Source organism: Dermacentor variabilis, chromosome 2 (assembly GCF_050947875.1).
Source record: "Dermacentor variabilis isolate Ectoservices chromosome 2, ASM5094787v1, whole genome shotgun sequence".
Classification (NCBI taxonomy): Eukaryota; Metazoa; Arthropoda; class Arachnida; order Ixodida; family Ixodidae; genus Dermacentor; species Dermacentor variabilis.
The window spans coordinates 108,370,529-108,395,412 of record NC_134569.1 but is presented as its reverse complement, the minus strand read 5'-3'; the positions used below and the strand labels follow the sequence as shown (position 1 = coordinate 108,395,412).

Below are 24,884 nucleotides of genomic sequence, written 5' to 3'. Positions count from 1 at the left end.
CAATGGTGGCCCCGCATTTCATGACGCCACACAGTCAAAGTAGTGGGTGCTGTTGGCGGGATTTTAATGGTGCAGCAGCCGTGCAGGCTATAATGCGCCAAGTACATGTTTTTCAAATTGGCTTATTTGTTCAAATGTGGTAAAATGGTGTAGACGGCCAAGTAAAAATATAGGAACATGAAATGTGCTACAGTTCTTGTCGGTTTCCTGTGGCTTTTTAGTTAAAAGTATCTTAATATGGCACGAGTGGTTCATCGCTCAATAAGAGCATGAGATGGAAAGGGATTCTTTTTTCACAAAAAAAATATTGAAGATCGTTGGTGCCAGCTGCCATAAAATCGGCTCTTTCGTTACCGGGGATTCCTACATGACTAGGAACCCAGCAGGAAACGACGTTTTAAAGCTCTCTCATGGCATTTGGTGTAGTGATTTTGTATTTTCTTCAGTAGATTACTTCTAGATGGTATCCTAGATGCGAGAGCTTGAAGAGAGCTCAAGGAGTCGCTAAATATGACAGATTGGCCATTTTCTCTTTTCAGGATGTCTTCAAGCGCTGACGAGATGGCATAGAGTTCCGCAGTAAACACAGCAGCCCAACTTGGAAGACTCATTTGTTCTTCAAATTGATTTGATGTGTCTGCAGCACCTACATTATCATTGCTTTCTGATCCACCTGTAAAATATTTTGTGCATAAATTATATTCTGAATCTACTTCAAAATATTCACTTAGTAAAGCCTCTCTTGGTGAAGATTGTTTTCTGTTTTTCATTAATCTGAAGACACACTGCGCATGCTTCATCTCCCAAGGAGTAAAAGAAGGTTCATCTTGCAAGAATTGTTTTCCTAGCTTGTAACAAAGGTCTGCATTCAGTTTTCAGTACCTGATAAAAAAGAAAGGAATAACAACCGGTTTGTTGCTAAAATGTGTTTCAAAGCGTAAATAGTAGTCTTTACAAGGATGTGTTGAACAGGACAATACCCTCATTATGTACGTGTTTCCAAGAAGTAGTCTTCTGTGTTCTAGAGAGAACTGGTTGGTTTCTGCATACAAGCTTTGTATGGGAGATGTACAGAACGTGCCAAAACACAGGCCTAGTCCAAGATGATGCACCAGGTGAAGAACCTCTAATGCAGACTTTATACCTGAGCCATACACAAAACATGCGCAGTCCAATTGTGACCGGAAAACTGCATCATTGCATATGTGAAGCAGACATTCTATCTGGACCCCATGATTGGTCGGATAGGAGCTTTATTAGATTTATGGATTTCAGAGATTTGTTTTACACAGGCGATGTGTGCTTTGAAGTTGAGCTTCTTGTCAAAGATTGCACCAAGAAATTTGTGTTCATTCTTTACTGTGATTTTTTGTCCTTTAATACGTAATGTTGAGCCCGGTGTGAGCCTTCAGTATTGACTGAAAGGCACACGTATTGTTTTTTCTAGGAAAAATTTGCTTAGAGGCAAAGATTCCAAAGAAATTTTGAGTTAAAATGTGTGCCGACAGCCAAATTTCTTTCTGTGTGTGTGTGTAACTGGGGTCCTCTACTCCAAGTTACAATGGTAAAGTGAGAATAGTCGGATGACCATGTCATTGCCTCTGTAATACAAGTAAGCTATTCTGCTACGTTTCTGGCTACGTTTCTATTTTCTTGAGAAGCTAGAAGATGGTTGTTATTCGATTCATTATTTGAAGGTCATTTCTCACAAATATTATTGTTAGATTAAAGTTCTAGCTATTCAAACACCCCACATTCCTTGATTTTTTATTTTTTCAAGGCTTAATTTCGTACAATATCTTGTTCCAGAAACATTCATAGCTTCATTACAAGTAAGTAATTGTCTTTCAATGAAACTTTGCTTGCTCCTTCCCTACACATTAGACTATACAATGAACAAGGATAACTTAAAACAATTAGTAGCTTTTAATGTTATGATGCTTCATTTAAAACAATATGCTCTACAATCATAAATTTTCTTGTATCATTTGGTTTTTGGCTATACATGCTTTGCATTAACGAGACTGCAAACATTCCAGTTCACTGCAGAGATTTCCTTTTTGGCATTAGTACCAAATCATTTCCCATTCTTGTGCTCCAACTGCAAGGCAAAACTGCTGGTGTAAAAAGTATACATATTAAAGTCTGGAAAAGACAAAACTTAAAACTAATTATACTACTTATATTTAGTATCGACTGATAGAATAGCTGCCAAATTCTTACGCAGAGAGTTATTAGGCAACTTAAAAGTGTGTATATAAGGAGCAAGCTTCAACGCAGGGCCAACTCCAATATCCCCCTTCCAATACGTAAATATAAAATGCAGAAATGCTCTCATCTGGCAACCACTAAACCTATGTGAATTATTAATATTGTTTGCATTTGTTGCAACAATTTTTTTCAGTAGAATTCGAATTCATGGTTCCACGATTCTGTTGCTAGTATAACATATCTATTGATTTCGGGCCTCAAACCTCCTAATCGCAATTTTAAAATTGTATTTGTTAGATTATCTAAAACATACAAACACGATGTGTTAGTTTACAGCTTACGTAAAAATATTACAATTTCTTACACGAGCTCCCTTGAAATTCCACAAAAAAATTATTGATATCACCAGCAATCTGTTTCACATGAGAATGTCCTCTCCCAGGATCTCCAATTACCCCGTCTTGCGTCAGTTGGCTCTATCCTATGGGTGAAATTTTAAAAATTTTGTAATACTATATCGTTCTCTGCGGTCTTCCACTGTTTCCCTTCGCTTGGAACTAATTCTGTTTCTCTGCCCATTGTTTATTTTTTTTTTTAGAATTACGCACCCTGCCCAACCCCACACCTTTCTTCTTCAACGAGAATATTGCCTGTTCACTCTTATCCATACAGCCTTAAGAAGTGCTAGTAAGGCACTTTTTTCCACCAGATAAGTGCAAATAGAGCACCAAAAGAGCACCTTCATTGACTAAGCATATTTAACAACACTGTTAGTGTCCCTTTAAATAATATCATCATCATAAGCCTACATTATGTCCACTGCAGGACAGAGGCCTCTCCCAGCAGTCTCCAATACCCATGTCTTGCGCTAGCCAATTCCAACTAGCGCCTGCAAATTTCCTCGATTTATCACCTCACCTAATTTTCTGCTGTCCCCAGCTGTGCTTCTCTTCCATCAGCACCCATACTGTAACTTTAATGCGTCACCGGTTATCTGCCCTATGATTACATGGCCTGCCCAGCTCCATTTTTTCTCTTAATGTCAACTAGAATATCAGCTGTCATCATTTGCTCTCTGATCCACACCACTCTTTTCCAGTCTTATAATGTTATGACCAACATTTTTCATTCCATCACTCATTGCATGCTCCTGAACTTGTTCTCGGGCTTCTTTGTTAACCTCCAAGCTTCTGCCCTACATGTTAGTACTGGTAGAATGCAATGACAGTACACTTTTCAACGATAGTGGTAAGTCGCCAGTCAGGATTTGCTAATGCCTGCCGTATGCCCTCCCAATCCATTTTTATTCTGTAAATTTCCTTCCCATGACCAAGGTCCCCTGTGTGTAACTATCCTAGATATTCCTGCACAGACTTTAGAGGTTGACTGGCAATCATTAATTCTAGTTTCCTTGCCAGGTTATTGAACATTATTAATATGCATATAATATATTATATAATATATAAGAAACATAGTACCTCTCGACTAATAAAAGACAATTATACATTTAAAGGGCCCCTCACCAGGCCCCATAGCAAATTTTGGTTATTCACTGAAAGTTGTTACGTGTCCTCTAGGGCGCATTCTACCACAAAAATTTTTTAATTGGCTCATTAATAGCCGAGATAGAAATATTTCAGTGCCGCAAACCCATGATTTCAGGAGGCGAGCTCCACTGCATAGCGAGACACTCTCTCCACTCGCCCTCTGTCTAGCCTCCGTGCACGAAATTCCTTCCCGACGTTCTCCCACACAGGACATCGAAGATCGTGACGCATACGTAACGAGCCCCGCCTCTTTTTTTTCTTCTCGCTCCCTTGCGGCACGGTGCACTTCCGCTGACGGTGTCGCATATGAGCTGTCGCGATTAGCTCGTTTCACACCTGACTAACGTATACCTGACTAACGGTATGTCTGTGCTACACAAATACCGAGGCAGACACAAGCGGATCACAGGGCATGCTCATGAGCTGGAACACGGCAGAAAATGAGTTTTGGTGCCTGTGCGCGACTGCACGACGTAGGAACAAGCAGACGAAACGGAAATCTTTCTTGCTGCGGTGCAGAAACAAAAACATGCAGATGTTCGGTTTGTGTTTTATTATTTCTTTAAGCTTTAATTCGTCTATTCTAGCACATATTACACAAATAACAGATATCTTGAATAATTCTCACAGTCACGTGTCACCACGAGCGACGTCACAGCACGAACACGTGTACATCATCCTCTGGCTTGGAGCGCGGCGGCCCCGAGGAGAAGAGAAAATGGCGTTCGGTTTGAAATTTCAGATCTTTCTGCGGCTCGTAGCGATGTAATACTTTACAGACACAATCGTTATCGCGCATTGTATGCTCTGCGCTTGTCAGCTCAAAATGGCCAGCCCTGGCGAAAAGCAGTTTAAGCTGACAGCCCCAGAAATCCAGATTGTTTGCTAGGACTTTTGCACTTCCAGTTTTCCTTGGTATATTGCTTTGAATGATGACAGTTATAAATTAATTCCATGAAACCATACTAGGAATCATGATAAAACACCTTGCTCTTTCTTGACTTCAAATAAACATGAAAAGTATGATATAATAATAATAATAATAATAATAATAATAGAAAGGAAACTAACGGTAGTCATGCAAACAGCAGCAGACTTATTCTGCTGTCTGTGCGTTATTTAATGCTTACTTTTAAGACAATGGAAACTTGATGGCATCTCCCCACTAGTGGTCAGTTCCATGAAGCTCCGTTTATATGGTGGTTAACCAGAACAAGTGTTTCTGAGAAGTCACACCAGCAAGACTCTTGAAAACTGTATCACACACACAAAAAAAATTGTGCAATGGCCACTTTAGGTATTCGGCGTGAGTTTACATTAAGCATGCAAGCAAGAAACCAAGCAATACAGTAAGCATATGTTAATTTTGCACAAGAGAATGACGTTAAAAATGCATAACTTGCAACACCTATACGCTCATTTAGAAGCCTAAGCAGAGCTGACCCATACGCAAAGGGCTGCAAATTTCCCAATGACAAGATGTTCGTCATGGCTGAACACACAACATGCTTGTCTAGTTTGCAGCAACCTTTCTGTAAATCTTTAGGGATGTGCCATGTTGGTGTGAAAAAAATTATCAGTGGCACAAAAGTATAAAGCGTAACATGTGTTGTTGATAGCCCAAAGCATCTTTTCTTTTTTCTGAAATAACACGATCAGTGTCCTTGCAAAACATTGCAAGTTTCTAAAGGACATCCGCAAATGTCACCTATACATACCAGAGAGGATTGAATTGCAGCATAAAAACCCACCACTGACATATATACACAGGAATGCTGTCTTTTAAACAAACACACCATGATTACTTAGCAAAATGCTTTAAGTCATATTATACACCTTGGAAGTTGCCAAAACTGGTGTCCTTAGTTTATCAGATATTGTTAGGTTAGCAGGAATGCAAGTATGTTAAGATACACGTTTGCTTTCTATCCATCCAGAAAAATTTTTATAATTATTCAAAAAGTTAGACCTTCAAAGAATTTTAGGCCAGCTGCAACAAAGTAAAAAAAAAAGTGCCTCGTTGAAAAACAGGAAGTTGACATTTCCAAATTCCCTGAGTTTTCCAGGTTTTCCCTGAGTGCCTTTGCCAAATTCCCTGAGCGACACAGAACTTTGTTTTATGTCAAGGGATGGGCTGACATCATGTTGCCCAATGGTGTCACTCTCTAGTAAGCATGCTAAAAATTTTTTTTTAAATGACTTAATCCAGCTTGAATAGTAAGGGGTAGTGTTTATTTTATACAAAAAGTAAACAGAATGGAGGAGTTAGTAAAATGCACAGCGAAAAAAAGATATATTGGAAAAAATGCGTAAAACTCATAGACATTCTGAAATACGAATAAAAACGAAATGCATACAGAAGCAAATATTTTCCAAGATGAGCTATTTCTATCAATTTTATCCCAAGGTGCTGGAGACTCCATATAAAAGGCCAGTCAAGGCGGGAAAATGCCGCTGAATTTTATAGTGACCCATCGTAAATATACATAGTAACTAATATTCATTAATTGTACAGTGAGCCTTGCTACGTTTCTTCAATAAATATATTGAATCACGTGCTAAAATTACTTGCAAAGGTTCATTATTGGGCCCAAGCATTACAACAAGGGAAAAAATAATCTTTTGCAATTACTACCGAAACCCCCCACTTCGCTTTCACGAAGGCCCTCTTTGAAGGGGCGTCAAAGAGAGCAATGCCTTCGTGAAAGCAATCGTTTGAAGCGATACATTTCACTGAGAAGTGGAATGGGTGTACCTTAAGAGAGCAGAATGTGCAATTTACTCAAAGCCTAATCTTCACTGTCTATTCCTTGTAACCACTACACAGTAATGGCAAAAATAAGTTGTGTCCACAAATGTTATGCTGTGATTGAAGGCAATGCTACGATATTCGGAGTGTTCTCGGTAAGCTAAACAAGGCATCATGCTTTTTTTTCTAGGGGAAATTAGGGGCATGGTATGGATAAGGTGTCGGCAATGCTCCAAATGGGTGGGTTAAATGCGCATTTTCAAGTAGAACAGGTATGCAAGTGGTCCATAGCCTTATTAGTCTGTTTTACGAGCGGTGTAAGACTTAGACTGCTGCGCTTACATAATTACAATAACAACTGAGATAAAATTGTGCGAACATAAGGGGAACAATGCGCCAAGTTTATGTGCGATGGTAAATGCATGTTGATCAAATACAGCATCAAAAAATTGTGAACAAGTGTTCGAAATTATCACGCTACTGCTATCGTAGCTACTGAGATTATTCAGGCCTGATTCTGATGAGCCTGATTAGCTACTGAGCTGAAATTATCCCGCTACTGCTATCGTAGCCACTGCTATCGTACCAAGAGAAGGGAAGCGCAGTAGAGGACAGCAGAAAACTAGATGGAGTGACGAAATTAGGAAATTTGCGGGTGCTATTTGGAATCTGCTGGCGCAGGACAGGGGTAATTGGAGATCTCAGGGAAAGGCCTTCGTCCTGCAGTGGACATGAATAGGCTGATAATGATGATGACACACACACACAAACGCACACTAGAAATAGTTGGTACGCCACTGCATGTCTTTTACTGCCGCAGCACATCAGAAAAAGCTCTGAAAGGCCTGCCAGTACACTTATTAGGCACATCGGTACTCATCCTGTGACAGGAGGCAGCAGGTGCACGCGCGTTTAGTTAAGGAATGCATACTGTGTCGCGTGATAATTGCCCCTTCCCACGCTTGTTGAGCTTCACCGCAATAATTTGCGCACGCTTCACCGCCACGTTATATTGCTGTAGTGAGGCGAAGCTGACTTTCGGCAACCGGCATTATGCAACGCGCCGTTCTTTCCGAGCTTCGAAGCCAATCGCGAGAACCACAAAGGCAGAGTCGGTTCCAATGCTGACAGCGGCAAATTCTTTCAATGAAAAACACGGCAGCGAACGGCAAGAAGCTTAATAGCGAACGCAGAAGTAGCTAGGCCTAGCGTTGCTGCGGTGGTGGCCATGGCTGCTAGCGGATCTGCGTGCGAGAGCGCCGGTTCGAGGAGCGACGAGGTAATCAAAACGGCAGCGGCGGCGGTGGTGGTTTTATTAATGCCGTTTCGGACCTGCTATGACGGCAATAAGTCCGGAAAATCGGATGGAGATTTTCCAGACTTGCATCCGGGCTCTTGCGTCCGAAATTTCTGACATCATTATAAATAGGCTCTATGGGGTACGTGGCGGTGCCACGAAGCCATCCGAATCATCGGGCATCCAGAAAATCGGTCGTTGACTAAACACTGGCAACTCCTCCTACTCAAGCCAGCTTTACCACGACTTCCTTTCCCTTTCAATAAAATTACAGCTAATTTTCCCTGATAGAAGCGCAAATTCCCTGAGTTTTCCCCAAGTTTTTCCAGACTATTGAAAATCCCTGAGAATTCCCAGTTTTCCTGGTTGGTAGACACCCTGAAAACATACGCTGCCAAAGCAACCCACAATGGTCAATATGAAATGCCATACCTTCGATTTACCTTGTATACTTGATACCACTTTTGAAAAATCAAGCACAAAGCTTCTTATGGATAGTAACTACCCCAAAAAAGTGAGCAGAGGTTAGACCGTCCAGTTAACTCAAGCTACTCTGAAGAGACTGACAGAAATGGAAGCTGGTGCAATGGCAAAGGAGGTGCTCAAAGTCTCTTTGCAAGTTGCAGCAGTTGCATCTGGGGGAGTCGACCATTCCAATGTGGAAGGAGTGCAAATTTGTGAAAGCTATCCTCAGTCATCAACTGCAACGAAGAATAGCATCACAATGGGAAGAGGATTGATGGTAATCGCAGCGGCAGTGATCTATCAAGCACGAACAAACAACAGTTAAAATTCCGAGTCCTTTAAAGGGCCAGGGTGAGGTTGCGAGCAATTTGGCAAAATTCCTTAGCAGTGTCCGTTCTCGATAAATGGATGAGCATGGACTGTGTGTTATCGCTGGATCGGACTACATCTGCAATATAGTTGCTGAAAATGCAGCAATGACCACACAGCCACTGCAAAATCATATCGCATCCTTTTTCAACAGTGTGATAGTACACTTTTACTATGGTTGAAATCAGATGCTCATAATTCTCATGACGCAGTTCCATTTGCAGGCTTTAATTGGTGGCTTCAGAAATTACAGACCACAGCTCATTTTATGGCGATTCCTGTTCAACATACTTAACAGCAGCAAGAAGAAAGACAAGTTCTGATCCTGTAGACATTTTCATATGCTATATTAAAAATCTGGCCTGAGTGCAGACGGGACAAAACGACAGAAGCTGTGGAATGGGTAGAAGTCAGCGATCTGTCCGTGTAAATACTGACATGGTCTACATACACTTATTGTAAAAGCTAGAAAGTAAGCTGCTATAGAACAGTTGACATCTGGACCTTCTTTGTAATCCCTGGCATTTGGAGGTGCACTTGAGGCTTCTGTGTGCACCACAAGGGAGAGATCATTCAGCAGGAGCTAAGCTCTTTGGAAAGGGCAGCCAATCAGCACGATAGCCTTTGAAAACACAGTGCAGCTCACTGAAGCAGAAAAACAATCCTTGAACACTGATAGCAACAGGAACTTGTGCTGGGGTACCAAAGAATCAATATATGTCAAGTTCAAGTGGCCGCAAGGGTGACAAAAAAACATAATGGAGAGCAGTAATCTGTCTACTAGTCCACATTTTTTTACATTCTACACTTCCATCTGTTCCAAGTTTTACAGTGAAGATGTTAAAGGGAGCTCCGCAGCTATTACCATACGGTGAAGGCCAGTGTGATTGGTATCGACCAGCAACACAATCTGCGGCAGAGTTACAAATTTCTGCTTTAAACGTAATTATCAATGATTATGAAACAAAAGTTCTTTCTTGAACTTGAACATACAACTTCTTTGCTGTTTTCTTTTTCCCTGGCAAATCCGTAATTTTCGTTTCTCATGTTGCATTTTACTAGCCTCTCGTTGGAAGTCAGCTAGAAGCTTGTATGGCTACTGCAGTGGAAACCTGCACGGTCAGCAATGCAGCCTGTGTGGGAGCCCTGAAGCTGCCGTACGAGTATGGCCAGGACATCGGTGAGGAAGCAACACTACGAACAACTAGCAAACAGATCCCTAGTAATTCAAACTTCCTTATACAGCTTCACAATCTTTGATCAGTTGATCAGATTGGCATTTCTTCTATTACGAAGTAAGAAGAAAAAGGTAAAAGAAAAAAAAAAAAGCATTAATTGCTAAGAAACTGGAATCCGCTTTCTATAGCATAGTTAATTAATATAATTAAATTCTACACTTTCACGAGCCAAAACCACAATATGATTATGAGGCACTTCGTAGCAGAGAACTCCGGATTAACTTTGGCCGCCTGGGGTTCTTTAACGTGCACCCAATGGACAATACACAGGTGTTTTTGCATTTTGCCCCCATAGAAATGTGGCAAATTTGATCACAAAAATTCCATTATTCCACATCACAAAAAATTCCACATATAAACAACTTACTTTTCCAATGCAACACCTGAAAGCAATGCAAAAGATTTCAGGGTAACTTTTTGCTTAGCCTAGTGCTATGTATACAATATAGCAAACCTTTGCCCAGGACTGATGGAAGAATTTATTGCTGCATCATGTACGATATAGCGTGCAGTTGCAGGCATTTTCTGCCACATCGTAATGTTTTTACAAGCTATGCCACCTTTTGGCAACCATTATTCTGCTGCACATGCTTAAACCTTTTGGCCATGGAGGCATCAATCGACATGAGGAAAGAAAAGGCTGCAATAAAATCTAAGAAATGAAATAAAGAGGAATTATACTTTCAATGCAAAGCTCAGTTGTGATGCAGTTAAGGGAAGGTGGGGTAAAACGTGGCAAAGAATGCTGTGTTGTAACGAAAAAGAAATGAAGAAAAGCAAAACTAGCAGATATGTTAGGCCCATTTAATGATGTGCGAATTTTAGCTTACTTGCTCACTGGCTGTAAGAGCAAGAGTGCTTCCAGATAGTTTTTTTCCATATGTTTTCACTAGCATTTCTCACAACTGTTGCACAGATTTTTGCTGTACTTAGCTCTAAAGAAACATTCAGGGCAGTCATTTCTTTATTTTTTAAAAACAATTCTATAACACATTCAGGCGCAATTATCAATCATTAGTAACAACAAAGATGACTCAGTGAACTGAGAGCAGAACCTATTCTCTTGATTAAAGAGAAGCTGAAGACTCTTTCAAGCAACTCCGCTCACATATGATGCATTCATCAGGCGATGACAAACAAGAGGTTCCAGCATCCGCGATTGGCTTCTTTCACTTTAGCTTTATATATTTTTCAATATTACAAATACTAACATTACAGTCATTGGAAATGCAAACCAGCTTGTTATTTCTGCAACATTAATTAGAAGACCTCTATGGGTTTTTCAAATTGTATATAATCTGTGTGTCAACTTTTTTCAGCCATGGTATTGCTGTTTGATGCAATAATTGTAATTTTGCTGTAAAATATAAAACGAAATTTTTTTTATTGTGTTCCTGAGAATTTTTATATACTAAATATGTACAGAAAAAATCTTTACTTGACAAAATTCAGGGCTCAAAGGATTGGAGCTACACAAATGCAAGCACGTTAGATCCCGCTCAGAAACTTTCGTTAAAACCCAGAGAATCAGTGACAATTATTTTTTACTCCTTCACACTACTTGAAGCTGTAAGAAATACAATGCATCTTTCATTGTACACTGAAGTTAATATTTTGTTACCATAACAATATATTCCACAAACTGTATTTAGTTTATATGGCCGCAAAGTATATGTACTATTTGGTGTAACTTTATGACATACGAAAACTGAAGACAATGTATTATTATATTAAAAAACTAGTTTATTCTGCCATTTCTGGTTCTGCTTGCAAGCTACCTATATAGAAGCCTCATCTGAACTGAGGCAAACAATGCAGCCAGGATTTCAGATACGTCAAATGCAATTGTTATTACGCATATTTTTCAAAAACAACATCTGGAGCGAAGTATAATGAATCAAAATAGAACACAATGGCATGTGCACAATGAGCAGCAGAAAAAAAAGATCCTGCTGCTACTTTCTTTTAAACGCTGAAGATAAAATCTGCATTTGTGAAATCCTAATCATGCAGTTCCTCACATCCTTCTCAGGCATCCTTGCCCTACTTTTTATTAACAATCCAGTTCATTTCACATTCTTCTAATCAGTTGTTGAGTGGATGACGTCAGAGATATAACAGCAGTGCAGCAAAATGTGAGCCAATGACGAACAGTGAAGTGAATGCAAAATCAAATATATTTCTATAATATGGCTGCTGCTTCATATGAAACTGGAACTTGGTCTCTTTCTATTTTTTCTTCTTAGTTTTCCATAGCAGCCAGAAAGGGTTCCACTCAAACTCAAATGTGGAATTAAAAAGAACGGTAGTAGTTCCCACCTAACTTTAATAAAACATGGAGTGCAAATGCAGCCTCCATACAGTTTCCAAGGTGAGCTGCTGCCTCGGTGGCAAGAGAATGTGAACTACCACTCCAGTTGGTTAATAATTTACATTGCACAAGCTGTTCGTACCACTCTCTCAAATGCAACCCTGGACCATTTACAGTAGTCATCCTTGATGAGCATTTGTGTACTTCACATTACCTCTAGAGCCAAAAGCCCAAAACGACACTTAGCCCCAAATGATGAGCATTCACAAGACTTCCATCCTAAGCTGTCCACCACTCTACTTTCTGATATCACTGCACTTGGGCAAATTTATTTTAAAAGCACCATTTCGCCACATCAGAATTCACCTTTACATTCTTAATATCGTGTCTTTAGATGCCTCCTCTATGGCAGATTGTCATAGGGGTGTCTGCACAACTTAGAAATTTCTATTTGATTCAAGATTATTTCTTTGCTAAATTCAGAGCATTTATCACGTTTTTACTTGTTGTCACGTTCACTTTTCATACGATCTGAAAATTTCTCGGATTGCTTTTTTTTTTTTTAAGACTTCGGCAATTATCTTTTTAAACACCATCTGCTTCCTTGCCAACCCCTTATAATCGTGGGTATGAGCCACATTTGCAGGAAACCAATTGCACATTTGCAGGAAACCCACCCATGGTTCCTTCTCTCGCGCAAGTGCGGGTAAGTAAACATTGCAGCAATATGAAGTCGCAAGTCAGAAACAGACACGCCAAACCTGCTTCGAGGAGAGGGAACTCTTACAACGCAGAACGCCGCTTCAAATTTCGCAATGTTTTGCCCCAGGACTGGCTACAATTAATATTCTTAGGCAGAATATTGCTAGAAAATAATACCTTGAGCAATATCATTAGCATATACCGCCGGGCCGTTCGAATTTCCTTTTTTTCCGTACCTCATATGCTCTGCAAAGATGAAATGGGAGAGAAAAGAAAAGGAAAATGGGGACAAAGCTTGGCGACCACAGATTAATCGCACAAAGGAAACCAACACTTGTCCGAAACACCGCGGGCTTGCGATAGACCCCGACGAAGAAAGCATACACTGCTGCACCGTCGGTGAAAAACGAGGAGGCGAAGAAACCAAAAGTAAACACTCGGAGGAAATGCTCGGGGCGAGTTAAAACGGATCCAAACTGCGTGCTGCTCAGAGGCCACCACTGCGACGGCGACCCCCGCCGAGGAACACAAGCGAGCGCCCAACGAGGCGGAGACGAGCGTGCCGTTCGTATCGCTTCACAGCCGTTTTCGCAAGACGCGGCTTCGCGATCGCGGCCGCAGCGATTAAAATGACGAGAACGGTACAAACGCCAGCCGAGGAGGGGCTAACCGAAAGACGTTAATGCATCGAATTTCTACCTTTTCTCCTCCCTTCGGTCAAAGAACACACTGCGGATGACGGGCGGTAGCCGACGGCCCATTCGGAAGACGATCAAGCGTGAAAGCAAACAAAACAAAAACATCGAAAACTTTGAAGGGCCTTGGCTCGCTCGCACCGGCGCGGCAGCGCGGAGCAAGAGATCAAACCAAATTTGACGCACGCACTCGCAGTAGCGTCTGCACGGGTTCGTGCCAGACTCGGCAGCGATGCTTCACGAAGCGTCCGCAAAGTCGGGCGCTGGACCTCAAAATGGTACTCGTGCTTGACAAAGACACCGCAGTGTACGGGACAAAGAGGAGAATTAAACTTTTTGGACGACCAGCGCGGAGTTCGCGAGACATCCCGAGTTGTTTCCAGGGGGTAGCGATAATGCCGCGGTATTTTTAATTGGCCTTAATGCGAAATCGAGTCAAGGGAGAAAGTAAAATAAATATAAAGCAGGCTCGTGGTAAGAGAAAAGGCTTGACAGACAGCTCTCCCTCGGCGGGGAATCGAACATCTCTGAGCACCTCGACTGAAAACACTCCTCTAGGTGAGATCGCTAGGTAGCCAGAACTCTTAAAAGCGCAGTACTCACGCAAGCACTAGCGGCGTTTGCAACAAAAGCACCCAAGCCAACGCATCCTGAAGAGTCGTTTTTTTTTTCAGCAGCCAGAACACACAACAAAACGATCTTGGCCCGCCATTTTGAACGGCAACGTCGGCGATCGCAGGTCCGCCTGACGTCGGAATGCCCAAGCTCTCACTTGGAAAAAAGTAGTCTGCGGGATACCTGCGTCATGGGGAGCCGACCCGCTGACAACATTTAACGCGTCATACGCGCCAATCAAGCCTGAACTATGCAGACAGAAGTAAATGACAAGGGAGGCTGTGCGCTGAAAACAGTTGGAGTTTCTATTTCTCCACAATTTTTGCTGCTTCTGCGGGTCCGGATCAATGCATGCAGTCCCCAGCTGCTCCAGGAGAGCGCTCGGCGGATTGCCATGTACGTCAGCGGTGGAGAAGCCAATGCCATTACTTGAACTTGAAGACGCCGACGGCCACCCCGGATATGGAAACAAAGCCTCCGCGGTTCATCTCGCAGGTTCCCGTGATGCCAAAGTCCTTGCCCACGACGCAGAACCACGTGGGTCCGTACTTGGTCTCAAAGGCGGTCTTGATGGTGGTGGCGATGTCGGCCCAGTCCTTCGAATCCTTCATGGCCTTGGAGGCCACGTCACGGAGTTCGTTGATCATATCCTGGGGCAGGTCCCCGTAGTGGACCTCGACGTCCATGGCGGTATCCTTGGTGTCCGCGCCAGCCGGCAGGGGTGCGTTAGCGGTCGCCGCAGCCATTGCAGCTCAGAGGTCGTGGCAGGGGCAGAGCTCGTTCCAAGCCCGGTCCCGAACGCTTCCACGGGCGGCGGTCCACAGCAAGCGCAGCTCGTGACCGGTGACAACGAGCTCGCGTGGCGAATGGGCGCCCGACGCGAGGACCAGCGCGTTTTCGTAGTGGGCACTTTGTCCTCGTCTCGCCCACGTCGACTACACTAGCGTGCCTTTGGTCGCGCAATTTCGCTCGCACATACACGGTCGTTAGGGCTCCACCGATTCCTGCGCGGGTACTTGGATTCACGTTCCCGCTGCATTAAAAAAAAAAAAAAAACTAGCGCTCACTGCATACGTATACACATATCTGGCAATCTGTAACATTGAATCCGCATCACCGATACTGTAGCTTTTCTTCCTTTCTCTTCACGAGACCCCGTCCAGCTACAGATCTACCATGTATATATCGACGCCACTGGTGGTCTGCACCAGCTCCAAAGCGCGTGAATCTTACCGAACACATTAGCAGCACAAATAAATAAATAAATAATAAGACATTATCTCAATATCTTGCATATGGAGAGAGAGAGAGAGAATATACTTGCCGGAAGTGCAGAGAATGGGCCAGCATACTCTGGTCTGCTGCCCTGCAGTGAGGAAGCACAAAAGGGGCAGCAGAAGGGATTACAGATGATGACGAGAGCGAAGGAAAAGCCCACATAACTATATCACTTCGATTGCCATGACGCAATAAGCAGTGCGTAGCTAGGTCGTCTGGCACCCGGGGCCCATAGGTCTTCTGTCACCCCCTCCGCCCCCCCCCTGCGGGTGCAGTCGAGGAAGGCGAGGATATCGACCATTTCCGGGTGTCTTCAGACGTGTATGACCTCCCCCCCCTCCCCCCCCCCACCCATCTCGCCCCATGCACCCGGGGCCCACGGCCCCTCCGTTGCTACGCCGCTGGCAATAAGCTTAAATATCGGTATGACCCAATTTACTGAATATATCCCTGCGATCGCTATCTGCTTTCTCTAATTTAGCACATTATCGAAACATAAAGCACCATCCAAATAACCTAGCGATATACATGCGGAGTTGCTATAGCACCACAGAAAACGCTCTTTGAAGCTAATTGTGCAACGGTATGCGCCCAAACACCACTGCCCTTCAATATTTATTGAGAGTGACGCTGGTAATCAACTATTGTGCACGCAGAGATAAGTGTCGCAGTGTTTTAGAGCCGCTGGCATGTAATGTGTAATGCATGATCTCACCATTAAATCACTCATCGTTTAAATACCACTCTCATGGCCACTCGTCTCCAGATATTTCTTTCTTGCATTTCTCTTCGCTTTTCGTACCTGCTGCGTCATTCACAACAGCTGCCTACCAGGCAGCGCGTACACGTACTCGGGTTCTACACTTCCTTGCTTAGCTCCTGGCATACAGGCGACGGTATGCGTAGCCGTTTTCACACACGTGCACCTAAATCGTTAAGGCGGTATGACATCGGTTGACAACGTTGTTGTTGCTGGAAAATTGACGTGATTGAACGAAGACACGCACAAGACTGATGTCGCTCTATTTTCTTCTTTCATTTTATCTCTCGCTCTCTCTCTTTCAGACTATGAGATGTAACCTAAAACCGGAATGCGCGCTCGTGAGCTCGCGAACGTCAGCTCAAAGCTTATGGAAACAATTTCGTTGCTTCAAGAGCCGCGCCTAACCCTTCGTTCTAAAATAATCGCCAGCGCTGGAAAGTCAAAACTGCGTTCACACATGGCGAACGAAGCACGAACGTTAACCGGCAAAACCGTCATCCGAGGGCGGCGCACACCAGAGTCACGGTGCCGTAGTGCAGACTCTTGGCTCTGGCTAGCGGTCATTTTAATTAGGCCTAAGAGGTCCGTAAAAAAAAAAAAAAAAAAAAAGTGAGAAGCTGCTCTGGCGCCTTGTCGCCGCGAAAGAGAAAATAATGAGGAAGTAAAAAAGAAGCCGAAGAGAAAGAAGGGCCCCGTGGTAGCAGTGGCGGCGATCAATATCAACGTGCTGCAGCAAAAGACAAGAAGAGGGAAGAGGGAGTATCTGGAAGAGAGAGAGCTAGAGGCTTTCATCGTGCGGTGAACACTCCAAGCACCTCCATGCAGGAGAAATGCCAAGACTTTCGAGAGACCGTGATCTTCCATTGAGGTATTGAGAATGCCGACGAGTTGAGTGAAAGTGCGCGAGCCTCTGACCGCCAGTGACGCTTCACAATAGGTTAGGAAACAGACAATAATATGTGTAGTCCGATCCGAAGCATAGAGCAGTATAGCGCGGCGCAGTGTGTCTGACGGCCGGCCAGGGCGACGCCCGTCTTGACGATACAGCGCAATTTCTTCTTTACTCTGCAATGCACAACCACCTACCGCAGTCAGAAAAGTCAGCCGAAGTGCGCCTATTCGACGAGTGGAAAACGAAGCGATATTTTTCAGTCAGACCCGCCGTTATATGACGCGAATGGGAGGTTATCGTCCGCCATAGGTTTGCGCGACAACTGCTAAACATTCAAAATTTTTATTCAATTTGCAGCAACCCGGTTTTTGATGGGCAGGCTCTATTTCAGCACCCTTTACGACTGAAACTGCAGATAGCTTAGTAGACACAGCAGTAGCAGACGATGCCGACTGCGTCACTCGACCGCGAGACAGCGCGCCTGCTGGCACCCGAGCTCCGCTCTCTTCCGAAGCCTTTTCTTTCTTTTTTCTCTTCTCCTTTTTATATACGCTCTCTCTTTGGCCCTCTCCCTACTATTTCTTTATGTTATTCTTTCTGCTCCTTCATGACCGTGTTTTTTTTTTTTACCTTGCTCTTTTTTTTTTTAACTCGTTGCAGCTTTCGCCTTCTTTCCCTGTCCCGAGCAGTCGTTCATTTATCGAGCTTCCTCGCCCCACCTTCCCCCTCGCCCGCTTCCGTGGCTGTGTCCTCCGTGGAGCACCATCGCTGAACTCTGCCTGCAGATTTATCTCTCGGGTTCGAAGCGCATAGCTCTGTTTCAATCCCTGGTTGCTATCGACGGCGGCTGCTCTGTGCTCATGTATCGATGACGCGTCCTTATATCCAAATGAACCAGAAAAAAAAAAACTTATATAGACAAAAAAGGACGAAAGAAATTGCCCCCCCCCCCCCATTGCAATCTTCTTTATTAATAATTTTCTTAGTTTTCGTTTTGCTTTAACTTCAACAGACGAGATGAGCACATATCATTAATAGTAAGTGGTTGTTACTATAACGAATTAACTATCCTAATGAATAATGAAGGAAATTGCTGCTGGTTCGAGCGACCGACACCTGAACGAGGGACAGCAGTCTAGGAGGGATTATGGGGCTAACAGGACATGGCGATAAGATAGCTGAAAGAGCCGGTAGAGAATGAGATAAGGCCGTTCAGATTGGATAGGTTCGTGACTATCCCGCACATCATGGTTCACGTGTTTGGCACCACATATTTTTGTTTGTTGAACCGACCACGCACGCCGACAAGGAAGTCCGCATGCATATCGGCGTTATCAACGCTACAGCTTCTCACTGCTATGTTCGCGCGCAAACGAATTAAGGCCGCGCGTTGTCTGGCCTTTCGTCGACGTAATGCGAAAAACCGCACCCTCACATTGCATCAACATTACGTATGTAGTACGAATCGAAGAACGGCAAAGCCGGGACGGATATAATTGGAACCCAGCGTTAGGTGACAGAAATAGCGTCCACCGGGTGTGCTTACTATATCACCCGTTCGCCTGCGAAAGCGTCAAGAGTGATGAAAAGGGCAGAACTGCAACATCCAGGTTCTCCGATTTCACAACATGTGTTTACGGAATACCGTGCCCTGCTAAGAAATGATAAATGAATGGAAATGAAAAGTGGATGAAAAAAAAAAAAAACAACAACTGGCTGCAGGTTGGATACGAACCCACGCCTGTGCATTACGCCTGCGATGCTCCGATTACTCATACTCTTGCCAAGTGTAGGCCAGTTTATTTTTTCATCCATTTTCATTTCCACGGCGGGTGACCTGTCGCTTTCAATGGGATGCACCTGCTGCTCTTAGAGCAAACATGTGTGCTGGCGCAAAGTCCGCAAAGAATAGCGAAAACAGCCTCCTTACATAGCAACTCCAGATGACATTTGTCACATATTTTTCCTGATGAACAGTTTTGTTTCTGTGCGTATTCTTCCTCGGTTTTTTTTGCAATCGCAAAGAACACATAAAGCTTTTACTTCCTCCTTTCTGTTATAGGCGGCTTTCCCTCGCTGGATGTGTTTACACATCGAACGTACGTTTTATTAGAAACAAGCTTCATTCACTCAGCCAGTACGGAACGCTCGCCCAATGAACTTTCTTTTCATCTTTTAATCTGGAATTGCGACACTGCGCGGTTTGTTCTCCCTTATTCGACAGGTCGTCAACGTGCGCCGCAACACGACTCACCATGCGTCAGTCCACGTATTTGCTCTCTTTCGCAATGCCGTCATCGAGGAAAGGAAGGTGCGAGATGTTCTGATGTTGTAAACCTAGGTCGTGCCACAGTATACATAGTCGGCCACCTGTTTGTGTATACCATAACATCGACACGTCGACCTGAGCCGTGTCATTCACCGCTCGAGCGAGAAAAAAGAAAGTGAAAAGAAAAGAAAAGGAAAAAAAAGGAAAGAACGTTCAGTTAGAAAGCTCGTAGACATCTCGCCAGAGAAGGCCTCTCTTCTCCTGAGAGCGTGTAATAGCCTGTCGAGAGCGCGTGCTGAGGAAAAAACCAGTTTCTGCTACTCCGCCAGCCGCCGGCGGCGCGCCGCAATCGCGAAATAAAAGGAGGCCTCCATCACTTGCCTCCCCGTCAACGTGTTCCGCCCCCCCCCCCCCTGCCCAAGTTCGTTTTAGCCTGCGAGCACTCAAGCACTCGCGCAAGAACACTGTGTACAAGCAGACCACAAACACACACGCACGGACGCGTTCTCTACACGGATGGACACATCCTCCTTTCGACCGCTTCCCCCTCTCCCCTTCTTTCTTTCTTCCTTCCCTTTTATTTCTTTTTTTGCTTGGGGTGGTTCCACCCCGTTCCACTACAAACACGAAGGCGCACGCCCCTGCAGGAGATCGAGGTTGTGTACACAACGCAAGAAACACCCCTTTGATCGAGCCTTTCGCGAGGACCACGTGACCACGTTTCGTGGCGAAAGACATTTCGGCGCGTCGTGTTTTGCAAGTGTGTGTGTTAAAGTGTGCGTGAGCCCGGCGCGCCCCGATGTAGCGGAAGGCAAGCGTGAGCGCGGCTTGGCCGTCGCGTTTGATCGACGAGTGAAACGAGTACGAACGTTGACGCGTCGTCGAGAGGACCAAAATGAGCGAGAGAAAGACTGGGGAAGGGCTCCTTGTCACGTGTTTCACGACGTGCGTATTGTATGCGCGAGAAGGAGGACGCCGCGAGAGGCGCGTGGGAAACCAAAAGTTCAGCGATGACGCGGGTGGCAGTTGCGATGGAATTCACAGCACGTATACGCACTGCCGCCTGCATATATGATCGTCATTAAACAGGCGCTTAGTGTCGAGAACGCTCTGACGCACAAACCAGAGGTATAGAGATCCAAGAGAAAAAAAAATGAAATAATAAAATGCGATATTTAAAAAAAAGTGCGCAAATAATCGGGAACGCGATTGATTGATTCGCGGGGTTTAACGCCTCAGACCGACACTCGGGCTCCAGATTAACTCTGGCTCCCTGCGGTTCTTTAGCGCACATTTAAATCTATGTAAACGAGCGTTTTTTTTTACGTTTCGTCTCCATCGAAATGCGACCACTGCGACGGGGAATCGAACCTACGGTCTCGTGCTCAGAGCCTCTACGACGGGTAATGGAGACAATCACACACACATTCCAGTAAGAAGTCAGCCCGAACACCAGCGTGGCAGGAATAGAAGAGGCGTACGAAGGGGACCAATGCGCAGGTCAGGAAAAACTAATTTCGCTGCACGTCAGTGCACATTTGCGCATTGGGGATCAGTTTTCGCGTCAACGGAAAAAGAGCCGTTAGCTTCACTTCTGGCTCACAAACTCGTTACCGTACTTCGTCAGTCCCCCATATAATAAAGACTTCTGTTAACGGTGCACAGAAGAGTTATAGACGCATTTCCATTTAACGGCTGTTCCCTTTTTGTCAACTACAGTCTCAAGACGACACTCGAAGGCGACCATGCATTTGGAAGCTATATATGACAACAATGTCAATTAACAAGCTGATGTTTAATGCAAGTTAACCGCCGCTGCTGTCAGTAGGCAGACTGGCCAGACTATAATTTCATACTCTTAAAGAAAGTTTGTGCCCTTTGAGGCTTATCTTGTCACACAATAATCGTCTATCTCGAGCGCCTTTCCTTTCTTTAACGCTGCGCGCGATGTACTGCGCGGGATCACGAACGGCATGCACGTTATCACCTTGACGAATACACTTAAAAAATTGCACCCTTTGGGGCTTATCTTGTCACTCAACGATAACCGTCCTCTATCTCGAGTGCCTTTCCTTTCTTTAACGCCGCGCGCGAGGTACTGCGCAGGGTCACGAACGGCATGCGCGTTATCAACGTGACGAATACACTTAAAAAATTACACCCTTTGGGGCTTATCTTGTCACGCAACGATAATCGTCATCTGTTTTGCTTGCGTTTCCTTTCTCAAAACTCTTGCGCTCAATGCTACGTTAGGTTGATAACACGCATGCAGTTCGTCACCCGGAAGTACCAGGTGCGTGAAATTGGAACGGTACACAAAATATATGACGACACAGAATCCCAACATCAAAAGTCTAACACCAGAAAACAGATCCACGGCACAATGGGACGACACCCCTGCTCAGCCCGGATCTGACCTGCCAGAAATGACTCGCGGACCGGTCGGTGAGAACTGTCCAAAATCTGACGCCTGTTTCCGGCTCCCGAGATGGCGTCAGGCGCATTCAGCGAGCAAAAACATAGCCTTTAAGATCCGCATTTTAAATCCAGAGGGCGCCACCCTTTGTAAGGTGACTTTGGACATGTGGGCCAAAGGAAGCCCCGCACTGCAGAGGGCCTGACCATCGTGAATAATCAGTATACGAATCACTGCATCAATAAAATCTATCTATCTATCTATCTATCTATCTATCTATCTATCTATCTATCTATCTATCTATCTATCTATCTATCTATCTATCTATCTATCTATCTATCTATCTATCTATTATTGTTGGGGACAAGATAAGCCCAAGAAAGGCGCAAACTATTCTTGCGAGTGAAGTTTAGAAGAGAAATCAGTATATTCATATTTGTAGACAGTCCACTGACCTTTTCAACTAATTTACAAATTCATAAGCGTCGGCTCAGCGATGCGAATGAGACTTGCTTTTTCAACGTTCGACCGGTGGCTACAAGCGAATCGTATGTGCCCTCGCGACACGTTGCTGGAAATGAAATTGCCAGGGTGATTTACACATCACAGAATCGATAAACTGGCCGTCTTGCCGACAGGCAGTTCGTTGCTGTCTTTACAACAAAGGTAAATAAACTAATAGGGTTCTTTGGATACCGCGGGTTTTTGAAACAACTGTCCAAGTTTATTGAACATAAGGGATTAGCGACGAAATTTTAATTTTTACTGGCCAATCCTTACAGCAGTGGCGGAGATCAGAATTCGCCCGATAATCACCGATACGATTGTCAATGGATAAAATGTCACTATTCTAACTTAAATAATCAACCTTGTTTTTTGTCTATTAAAGTGTGTAGGGAGACGTTGGTATCATGGGTAATGCCCGCTACGCCTTCTCTCTTACATATAGAAAATAGGTCCGCTAAAACAAATAGACAAATGAGATGAAATATCAACACGAATAGTAAACAAAAGGTCCGAAAGCGGTAACGTAGAGTTGACAAAGTTTAAATTAGCACATTATACGTCACAACACACAGTTTGTACATCAATGTCATTTAAGATTATAGCGCAATAATTTGCAGTTCACTTGTATTTCACTTGTCCACGATACATATACAAGGTTACACCACAGGTTGTATCAAAATAAAAAAAATCAATCAAAAAGTTGGTTAGGTTCAAGTTGTAGTACGCCTCGCCATGCAATATTGGACTCCCTGTTATCAGCACCCATTTCTTATCTTGAAGCTATCCAGAACCGCTCAGCTCGTTTTCTTAAAATTATTTTTATCTATTTTTTTTTTTCAAATTATTCTCGTACTTCTAGCCCCGCGTCTGTAATGAAGTCGTCGCTTAATCTTCCAAACTCTCTTGCAGAAAAAAGACTGCCCGACTCTGCCTTTTTCACAAGATCTTTTCCTTCAACCATGATCTCAAGAACGCCCTTTTTTTCCGGCGCCATCGTACACCTCTCGTCACGTGTTGATCATCCGCTTTAAAGTTCAAGTGCCAAGCCGCCGCACGAACTTGTACTTTCGTTCGCCAAAGGCGTCATCAGGATGGCATCGCCTCCCCGCCTCCATTGCCTGCAACCCGGAATCAATCTGCGTCAAAGGCTTACATCAGCAACAATGTACCAAAAGTGTACCACTCCTCTCTGTGACGCCACAATGGCACTGAGTATTTTAAATAAATAAATAAATAAATAAATAAATAAAAGGGGCACTTCATAACTGTAGCGTATAACCGTGGACGATAATTCATGGAGAACATGTTACATTGAAGTTCTAGTAATTATCCGCAATCCTTGTTTCCGAAAATTAAAGTGCTAACTGCGCGCTTTTGCAGTTGGACTGTTGGATGCAGCCCCAATATTTTTTTTCCACAATTAGAGCGGCCGCTCGTTAAGAGTTACACAGTTTATCTCCGTAACTTTTTTCGTTGTCGAAACTGAATGCTGCGGTGCAGCACATGAGGTTTTCGGTACCTTCTGGGCCCGTATTCACAAAACATTTTTACGCTAAAAGCGTTCTTGCCAGCCAGTAGTGATGTAGGACATTATTAGCGAAGGCGATCAGCCAGTGTAAAACGGCAATTACGAACGAAAAGCTTTGTGAATTCGGCCTCCGATTCCGAGCAATAGCACACCCCACCCATGGCTCGCCCCATTCAATGGGGGAAAAAAAAAGACCCCCCCCCTCCTCACACACACACACTTTGTGCACGCATGCGTTGTCGTGATCTGTGTATTACTGTGTCTAGAGAACGTGTGAGTGTTACTGAAATAGTGAAGTGTATTTTTGAGTCAAATTGAAATAGAACGGAGTTTCGACCACCGTCTTCAAACCAATTATCTCTCGGCAATCGGGCTGACAGTCGACGTAAACTGTTTCGTGCATCGCAGTGAGAGAGAGTTTATCAGAATGGGCCTCATTTTTCGGTGTATGCCACGTGTGCTAAATTGCCTGCCGTTGTGTAGCCTCAAATGTCACAGAGACTATAGGAAGGGAATGCGATAAGGTTTCGTTTTGCAAGCCCCCTTATCACCTTTGCTTATATCTTTTATACTTCATTTAGTAGAGAATGATCATTTTTTGTTCATGCTTGCGGAATTAATTCTCGGCAAAGATGTTTGAGAGTCGCTCAGGATGACCAGTTTAAGTGGGTGTGAGCGTATGAAGTTCATTGCAGACATTATGGCATATAGTTCGGCTGCGGTAGAGATGAAGTAACGCTTGATAATTTGAGCGTTCTGTTCTCTCGTAATGCAGACGCTGGACTTTCGATTTTACGCGAGCCATCTGTGTAAAGCTGAATGCAAACCCTGTATGTATATAACAGACATGCCACAGCGTTAATTGTTTCACGGCTATTTCTGGTATAGGCCACATTTGCGAGAGATGACCGGCACTTTGGTCGAAACCTTTGGAATTGATAACAGCCATGGAGCATACTTAGCTTCTGCTTGCCAAAACGTATTCTCGGGGACAATGTCTCTGCAGTGCTGTATTATCGCGTACACATGGGC

General features: G+C 44.0%; 3 protein-coding genes across 8 annotated transcripts in view; all 3 read right to left on the bottom strand.

The window, feature by feature from the left end:
* Nucleotides 1-24,884, bottom strand: part of LOC142572491 (ovostatin-like) — a 289,668-nt gene that overhangs the window by 134,861 nt on the left and 129,923 nt on the right. The gene's annotated exons all lie outside the window — the stretch shown is intronic.
* Nucleotides 1-24,884, bottom strand: part of LOC142572493 (uncharacterized) — a 68,707-nt gene that overhangs the window by 35,780 nt on the left and 8,043 nt on the right. For 3 of the 6 annotated variants that reach the window (XM_075681655.1, XM_075681650.1, XM_075681656.1), the window contains exon 1: nt 14,188-14,333. The exons of 1 other annotated variant lie outside the window; for it this stretch is intronic. The gene's annotated coding sequence lies outside the window, so the exon portion shown is untranslated. Of the gene's footprint in view, nt 1-4,888; nt 5,013-13,066; nt 13,136-14,187; nt 14,339-24,884 lie in introns of those variants that run through there. 2 more of the 6 variants (XM_075681652.1, XM_075681651.1) reach the window with 2 other exon arrangements.
* Nucleotides 14,484-15,416, bottom strand: LOC142572498 (dynein light chain LC6, flagellar outer arm-like). The gene has a single exon (XM_075681662.1). It carries the CDS (start codon nt 14,943-14,945, stop codon nt 14,625-14,627), a length of 321 nt encoding a protein of 106 aa, XP_075537777.1. The 5' UTR covers nt 14,946-15,416; the 3' UTR covers nt 14,484-14,624.